An 8,820-nucleotide genomic window follows, 5' to 3' on the forward strand; every position below is an offset into this window, starting at 1 on the left:
TAAATCCTAATCCTAACCCCTAAACCCTTGGGTAACCCCTAAACCCTTGGATAAATCATAAACTCTAATTCATAAATATCAAACTCTAAATCATAAAAACACTGAATTTTTTAATTCTAAATCTTAAACCTTTAGATAAATTCTAAACCTTAAGATTTATATATAGTTTTTTAAATACATTTATACAATTACTATTACTTTATTTATTTTTACATTTTTATTTTAAAACATAATATAACTTGACAATTATTTTACTTCCTTTTTCAAAAGATAATCAATCTAAAATAACTAATTCATATACCCTTAGGGGTTGAACCCAAGAAAAAGTCTTAATTTAATACTAAAGTAGAAAGAAAAATATATTTAGAATATTAGATATAAGATACTCGACCTGGGCGTTCGGAATTTTGGGTCGGTATCAGATCGTTTTTTTCGGGTTTGGATTTCCCGGATCCTAGAAAGTTGGACCTAATTAAGAGGTATTTGTAAATGTTTTGATTCAGATTCGAGTCAATTCTTCTCGGATCTGGATCAAAAAGGATATATAATTTAAATACCCGTAATTTTCAGATCCAGATCGGGTTCGAGTATGTAGGATCTGAAAATGACATAGAATACACAAATCCATCAAATTTAGTCGAAACCCGTCATATATATCTAAAATCTTACAAAATAACTTAAAATAATCTATTAATAAATAAAATAAAATATTTTTAAATTTTAAATTTAACATTTGAAGCTTCATATTACTTAAAAATGTTATAAAATAATAACAAGATTATTAACAACAAGATATTTCAACTAAGTCATGGGGTTTAGTGATTATTATTTAGAAAATCTATAATATAATGGCGGACTTCACTCCCCATATGGAGGACACGTGTCTTTTTTAACTAATGGGCTATTACGTCTGTTTGGTTATGAAAGTAAAGCACATGACATCAAGACCGTATTGTTTTGGGCTTATGTGAGATTTGTTTGTTTGGGCCCATTTGTATAATGTCTGAGCACATATTTAAGCCGTCTCTTTTCATCCCGACTAAGCTTCTCATTAACTTTCTGCAACGCCTTCTAACTTCAGTTCCCATTAATTTTCTCATTTAATCTGACCAGTAACATCTACATCCCACTCGCCCCACTCTGTATCATCCTCGCAGATTCATCAGTGACGTCGTAGTTTAGATCGATAGGCAGCAAGGTGATGGAGAGAATCTTGCGGAGAATGAGATTAAGCTTCATTCCATGGTAGAAATAGGTCACGCGGAGCCGCTGGATCAATCAGAAGCTTCGGGTTGCCGTCTCGAATACATTCTCTCTTGACTTATAAAGAAAAGGTAGGAGAGAGCGAGGATCCCATTCGTTCTCTCTTAGCACCGCATCGTCTTCCCTGTCTGATCGCTTTTTTCTCGGTTCGTGATCTTCTCCTTCCTCTCTGTGATCTTTCGTGTTACATCTTCAAGGGTTTAACCTTCCTCTGTTCATAATATCAGTTATCTCGGCTTGTCTCCTTGGTGCAGGTCTTTCGTGTCTGAGCCATGGCTTCGAAGAAGATTTTGAAAGAGCTCAACGATTTGCAGAAGGATCCTCCCTCTAACTGCAGCGCAGGTAAATCATTCACCCTAAAGATCCTTACTTTCACCACTTTGAAGTTAAGCCAGCTAGGGTTTGATAAAAAAAATCAATTATTTGTCTCATCTATCTGATAGTTTTGTTGCTATCTGCAAAGAATTGATTTTTGCAGATAGTTTTGTTCTTTTTTTTTGCGATCGAACAATTTGATCTAGCTTTGACAAATAATGCGATTTCTAATCTTTTGCATGTTCTGGAACACAACGCAGGGTTTCCAATATAGTTCTGGTTGCTTTGAGAGGGACGAATGCCTTCATCTACTTTAGAGTAAGTTACTGGACATGTACTTTGTTTCTAACTTTTATGTATTAGTTTCTAAGAGACTTCCACAATCTTTAATCCAGGTTTCCCCGTTTTTTTGTGAACAAGATACCAGCTTTTATGAACTAACTAAATCCTAATATAAAATTAGGTCTTAGAGTAAATCATGTCCTCTAAAAAATTGATGGAAATTTGGGTTAGATATAAAATGTTGTCTCTGTAAAATATTGGATTCACACTTTATGATACTTTGGTTTTTGGCAATCCCAGCTCTTGAGTGGTTTTCCTATGATCCTTTTTTAGTTTTGCTTCAGATTCATTCAGCATAAGCTAGGCGGTTCTTCAGTCTGACTACGAGAAGCTTCAAGCCTAGAAGTTTGATTTCAAATAAAATACAATGAGCTTTTAGCTAAACCTGAGGAAACCCTCAAATAGGTATTACATCATTGAACCATCTACTGTTGATTAGCACATGACTCCATTCTTTATAGTTCCTTAGTATTGGTTTCACGATATTTTTTCACGATCCATAAGCAGTTCAGATATCTCGAAGAGGCGAGGAGCTAAGTCCTCTCTCCGGAGTTTTTATCGCCTTCTTCTCAGCATCACAGACCATTATCGTCGACTGTTCAATGCCACAGCGGTGAAGAAGGTTAATAGTTGGGACGATTGTTGTTGGGAAGATGGATATGGATCAGTTCGGTATGGGAAGCCCAACTGAAGCTTTCGTTCTTTCAGGTTTGTCTTGTGATGAAGAAATCTTAAGTCTTTATTGATGGGTAGTTTCTGATACTTGAGTTTCGATTTTGGTTTAAAGGTAACTGCAGAGTCTTGGGACTTGACACGTGTAGCGGGAAGTTCATCAGGAGGATCAGCAGTAGCTGTTGCAGCAATATTGTGTCTCATGGTAGTGATACTGGTGGGAGTGTGAGATAGCTAGCTTCGCTTTGTGGTGTTGTGGTCTTAAGCCAACTTACGGTCGTGTCTCTATGTTTGGACCAATGGCATATGCATCTTCGTTGGATGTCATTGGTTGCTTAGCTCTTTGTTTGCTGATGCTGGGATGCTTCTTCATGCGCGCTCCGGATATGAGAGGGTTGAATCCACGAGTAGCAAACAGGTAAAGCCGGCTTGTGTTTGGTGTTGTGCATTGTAATATAGACATAAAGAAAGTTCTTTGAAACCAAATATATCTTTTCTTAGTACATGGTGTACCTGAGTTCCAGTCACAGTTTCTCTATATTAATTCTTTTGAATCCAACCCAGTTTGAAGGGAGGCAAAGGGGGTCCATCCGCGAGATGCTCGAAGATGGTGTTGATTCTGGAGTGAGATCTTCAGCTTAGAAGCATTGGGTTGTGTACTGATAGAGGTTTTTTCTCTGTCTCAGTTTTGTTTTGATTTGTATGTTATTTGCAAAAAACACATCGGTCTAAGATCGATTTCTGTTGCAATTTTAACAGGTTTTCTTTCCGTCATTCTCTCTTTGACTACCAGCTTAATATATAGTGCACGATGAATCAATGTGGACAGAGTTTTGGTGTAGAGGCAGAAGTGATGAAGGCGCAGCTGAAAAGAGTTCTTAGTGGTGTCATAATGTTCATGTGATTTTCTTCTTGCAACACTTATTATTATGCGTGCGAACGGTTCACGATCCAAACCCAAGGATTTGCAGCCTGTATGTCTTCCCTCGAGAACCTTATCAAGGCAATCATTACTTTATGTTAGGAACAAATTTTCTAAAGAACATGAACACACATTGACTCGGTTACTATTATTTTCCAAGCTGTCGAATAACAAATGTCATGTAAGGCTCAAAGTCGGAATAGACCATGCCATCTGAAAAAAAAAAAAAAGAGATGGAAGATGTGCTTAGTTCTAATGCATTAGTTCTTTTGAACAGAGTCCATATCATTTGAGTTCGTATTCTTAGAAAAAATAAATTAAAGTACCAAAAATTCATAACTAAACATACAAAATAAGAAATATTTATATTTGGCATATAGAATCTAACCAACTTTCATCCTAAAATTATTATTTTATTTAATATCATAATCAAAAGAAATTTATAATCTGTAATAAAACTAACAAATAAATAGTGAAACTTACATTAATAACTAAAATCAGATTAACATTTTCAAATGCTCATTCAAATGTTAGATGTTTCTATATTATCTTCCAATTTACAAAGATAATATTTTTCTGAGCACTTACAAAGATAGTCTAAGAAATGAATAAACGTTAAAAGGAAGGTGTATCATCAGCTTTTTAAAAGGGTCCAAAAAGATATGACGAGGCAATTTTTTTTGTTTGTAAAATAACGAGTCAATTTTTTGTTAATGCACTACTTGCCACAACTATGTTTATGGAAGTGTAAGTATTCATCATCTAAATTATCTTTCATTCCTCTAATTGGTAACTAGAAGTGACCTAATTCATAAGTGATAATCAATCTGCAAATGCGGGATGTCTAATACCAAAATGTGCTAAATGTGTTAAGAGGAAATCCAAGACAATTACTCCAGGTCTATATACACACAATCTGCTATAAATTTCTAGGTACCATCAATTTTTGACAATAGAGGTAATTAAAATGACTCAGTCTCTGAATCCATGGAATTCATGTTTTCGTACCATAACATTCATCACGCCAACTTAACATTTCTTATTGAGGAAACTAACCAATATGTGATGAATATACTGAGAAAAATCATGATAGTATAGCTCAAGACCTTCAAATTACTCTAACCATCATAGATTACAATCTAAATGCAACCACAAGACTTAACGTTGATTTAATCATCACAGATCTAGAAGGAACTAATAGACCTCCGACAACAAAAGAGAAAAACCATATATGCACCATCTGCCTCGAGAATTACAGCAAGGTAATCAGTATCTCGGCTCTCACATGTGGCCATAAATTTCATTTTCTTTGCATTGATCATTATTTTCGTACAAATATAAGCTGTCCAGTATGTCAGAAAAGTAATTTATGAACCCATATGAGCTACTAATTAAAAACATTATCATGTTTTGAACTAATAATTCATTTTCTCATTGTTTACTATTTCAAATATAATCATCAAACAACATCCCGTAAATCTTCAATGAACTAATCAAATGACAAAACACAAAATTACACTACACATCGCCAATGTCTTCGGCCCCGCGCTTGCGCGGGGACTATACAACTAGTATTTTTAGTTGGTGAAAGAATTCCAAAATCTCTGCAATATGAATCAGATTTTTATTTTAATAATTTGTTCATGGACTACACAACCGATGATTTGAAATCAGTTCTAAATAAAAAGAATTTTAATATCCTTTGAAACTGAATAGCACTGAATTTTTTTAAAAATGGATGTAACTCATTCATTGAATAACACCGTATTTAAAATAATATTTATAAATACCATATTCAATAACACTAGATTTTAAAATAAAAATTAGAATTATCATCCGAAAACTGTGGATTTTGCTTAGATTTAAGTTCCATTAAATATATGATTGAATTGCACCACTTTAGGGTTTCATATTAGAGTGTGTAGTTGAGTTTAAAAAATATATTTTGTCAGATTTTCCGTAGATGTTAGATTAATTGATGTAGATAATCAAATATTAATTATTAATTAAATGGTCTTACCATGATTTTTCAGTATATTTTTCAGTGATTATATTTCAATAGAGTAGACATTTATTTAAGATGTTTACAGGGATTAAACTTGATTATCTATAACTACACAAGATTATATACAAATTATGAGAGAGTGAAACTTCAAATGTTAAAATCAATCACCTTCAAAAATGATTTGTAATGTACATTACTTATATACAAATGAAAACATGAATCTGTTGTTAAAATCAGGTTTCTTTATGAGTGTACATCTTGGTTTTGTCAAAACTAAGGGAGAGTTTGGTTTAAAACTGCAGTTTGGCTCTATTCTTTATTTTAAAAATTGGTTGATTTATAAGTTGTAAATATTCATTTTTCTTATAACATAATCTACGCATTATTAAAGAAAATAGTAACAGATGTGTAAGTAACAAACTAAAGAGAATCAATTTCCACAAATTTACTTCTTATCATATCTTTGAGAATTGATCGAATTATACAAAAGCATGGATTCCATTACAATTATCACAAAAGGTAACAAGTATAAGAAGATCATCACAAACAATTAACACATACAATAGAAAATATTACGGCGTGGTCATTTCTCAACCTCAGTCTCACCAGAGAGCTCTTCAAGGGACTTTCCCTTGGGTTCAGGAACAAGGAAGGTGAAGAGCATACCGACAAAGTTAATGACACCAAGCATGATCAGAGAATTCTTGACTCCAATGCCTGGTGGATATCCTGCGTCTGTCTTGGTCTTGTCCTGTGGCTGTGCTGCGTATAAGAATCCAAAAGCTCCCACGATGGCTCCAGCCTTACCTGTTGCAGCTGATATTCCATGGCATGTGGACCTTAGCCTGGCTGGGAAGATTTCAGCCGGTACAATGAAGGTGGTTGCATTTGGACCAAAATTGGCGAAGAAAAAGGTGAGAGAGTACATAACAACGAAGCCGATACGGTTGTCTGGTTTGATCCAATGGTCGTACGGGAAGGCGATTGCAAACATAAAAACAGTCATCATAAAAAATCCCATTAGTTGGATCGCAAACCTTCCCATAATATCAATAAATGCAACCGTGAACCAATAGCCGGGGACGGTACTGCAAAGTGCAATGAGTGTTTGTGCCCTAGCAATCATGAAAACCTCGTGGATTGCGTTCATGGTTGCTGCCTTTGGGATCCATCCAATAGCCGAAAATATATCTTTTTGAAACAAGTTTTGGCTGTAAAATGCAATGTCTAGCAAGAACCAAGTGGATGTACATCCAAGGAGGGGAAGACCATGACGTTTGGCAAATTCCTTGGAGAACAAGCCATAGTTAAGTCTAGGATCTTTAACGATATCCTCTGCTCTTTCCTCCATCTCAAGTTCCACTTGTAACACCTTGGACATGTCTTGTGTAGCCTGTTTGATGTTCTTTGCAACCAAAGCTGTGTAACGAGCAGTTTCAGGCATCTTCATACGCCAGTAGTAAGTCAAGGCTGCGGGTAGAGCACCAAACATGACGATGATTCTCCAAATATAGTCAGCTTGTGGAGGGGTTGAGAGAACCCTATCGACTGCATAGGTTGGAGCTGGAAACTTTTTGTCAAAAATGGAAGAGACAGCAAGTGCTACGAAACCTCCGGCTAAGATACCAACACCTTGCATGGCGAAAACAGCAGCGATGAAAGCCCCACGAGTCTTCTTGTTAGCGTATTCAGACATAATGGTAGCGGAAAGAGGGTAATCACCTCCAATGCCAAATCCCAGCCAAAACCTAAATTAACAAAATTGTTTAAATATGTTAATGTATATTTTAACTACATAATTAGTCCATATCAATAATTTTTGAAACAAGCGTATTCACTATGAGACTATTATTAAATCATGTGTATGTCGTAATGATAATTGTACCTGAAGAAACAAAGAGTGGTCATGACACCCTTCGCTTTGTTACCAAAAGAGAGACCGGAAGCCACAGAGCACACAATCATCATGATCAAAGTGATACCATACACTTTCTTCCGTCCGAGTTTGTCACCGAGCCATCCGAAGAATAGCTGACCAGCAAGAGTTCCACAGAGAGCCACACCATTAACTGCAGCCGCGACATGAGGGGGAAGTGATCCAGGCTTTTCGGACAATGGATTGAAGTAGTAGAGACGACCAAGAAGCTTGGTTACCAAGGAGACGCAGAAGAGATCGTAGGCATCAGTAAAGAAACCCATACCAGCGATGACAATCGCTGTGAAATGGTAAAGTTGCGTTTTCGCAACATCGAGTGCCTTTAGCACTCCTAATTGTTGTTCAGCCATCTTAGCCTCTCTTGCCTCTCCTGTTTTTATACAGTTAAGTGTTAAAATTGTATATTTTGTTTTGTTTTGTAAGTATTGTATTTTATTTAATGCTAATATAACCAAAACGTAGTAGTATGATTTTTTTTAATATTGTAAGATTATTAAAATATATTTTTAAGCGAGTGCAAACAAAGGTTTTGATTATATATAAAAATATCATACGTTTTATGTGTGTGCGAAATTTGGATGAAGATAAAAAAAAAATTGTAAATGAAGATACAATAAACTTGTAACTAATCTTACCGTCACGTTGTGTTAACGTTGGCGAGAGAGAGATGTATTGATATAGAGAGGTAGGCAAAAGTGGTTACGGTTGTGATTGTGGTTTCACAGACGTCGGGAATTTATAGCGGTGGTCGGAGAAGCCTTGTCTCAGGCATCTTAAGGGTATATCCACATTTTTACTTTAGTTTATTTTAATTTCCATCACTTTCTTAGTTTCTCTTTCTTTTTCGGTATGTTATGCGGGTTATGCCATTATGGTCTGCACATAGTCTATTTTTAAAATAAAAAAACTATTATTAGTATATTTTATTATGACAACTCTATGTGATCTATTACCATGGACTTATTCTGTATTTCGTAAGATTGAAGGTAAAAATCAAAGTTTGGTTCGGTCCGAAAGATTTATTTTTCTAACATAAATTGCAATTATAAATCTTGTAAATCCTAAATTACTATCTGTTCAAAAAAACTTTCCAACCCTAAAATTTTCCTATGCATTCAAATAACAAAAAAGACTTTTTAAAAATTCTTCTAAACCCTTCAAATAACTAACTAGATAACAACAAAGACTTTAATAAATATAAAATCAATTTAGAAAGTGTTTAATATATATAAAACACTTTTTTGTTATTTGAATGCATAGGAAAATTCAAGCTGGCTGGGTAGTGGTGAGGTTCAATGAACCGGTTGATGGTGGAGTAGAGTGAGATGAAAGGATCTGATGTAGAGGATAGTTTGAGGGATGGAT

At 35.0% G+C, this 8,820-nt stretch overlaps 1 protein-coding gene and 1 long non-coding RNA gene across 4 annotated transcripts; one reads left to right on the plus strand and one right to left on the minus strand.

Annotated features, from left to right (window-relative positions):
* The first annotated feature begins 1,061 nt into the window (after positions 1-1,061).
* LOC108844932 (uncharacterized) lies at positions 1,062-3,770 on the plus strand. 3 transcript variants are annotated; one of them, XR_001948515.2, is made up of 8 exons: positions 1,062-1,409; positions 1,518-1,605; positions 1,839-1,896; positions 2,194-2,325; positions 2,425-2,628; positions 2,708-3,010; positions 3,157-3,260; positions 3,352-3,770. It is a non-coding gene; the product is annotated as an uncharacterized LOC108844932 (long non-coding RNA). The 3 variants fall into 3 exon arrangements; XR_001948514.2 differs by having other exon boundaries at positions 2,428-2,628; XR_001948516.2 differs by having other exon boundaries at positions 2,205-2,325; positions 2,428-2,628.
* Positions 3,771-5,959: 2,189 nt separating this feature from the next.
* LOC108826437 (probable inorganic phosphate transporter 1-3) lies at positions 5,960-8,193 on the minus strand. Its single transcript, XM_056993625.1, has 3 exons — positions 8,091-8,193; positions 7,405-7,825; positions 5,960-7,267 (listed from the first exon to the last, which is right to left on the minus strand). Exons 2-3 carry the CDS (start codon positions 7,803-7,805, stop codon positions 6,103-6,105), a joined length of 1,566 nt encoding a protein of 521 aa, XP_056849605.1. The 5' UTR covers positions 7,806-7,825; positions 8,091-8,193; the 3' UTR covers positions 5,960-6,102.
* Between the last annotated feature and the right edge of the window lie 627 nt (positions 8,194-8,820).

This window comes from Raphanus sativus, chromosome 9 (genome assembly GCF_000801105.2).
Source record: "Raphanus sativus cultivar WK10039 chromosome 9, ASM80110v3, whole genome shotgun sequence".
Lineage (NCBI taxonomy): Eukaryota > Viridiplantae > Streptophyta > Magnoliopsida > Brassicales > Brassicaceae > Raphanus > Raphanus sativus.

Coding starts and splice junctions, on each gene's coding strand:
- LOC108826437 (XM_056993625.1), bottom strand. CDS start 7,805: ATGGCTGAACAACAATTAGGAGTGCTAAAGGCACTCGATGTTGCGAAA. Junction 7,268..7,404: donor ACCACTCTTTGTTTCTTCAG/GTACAATTATCA, acceptor TTGTTAATTTAG/GTTTTGGCTGGGATTTGGCA.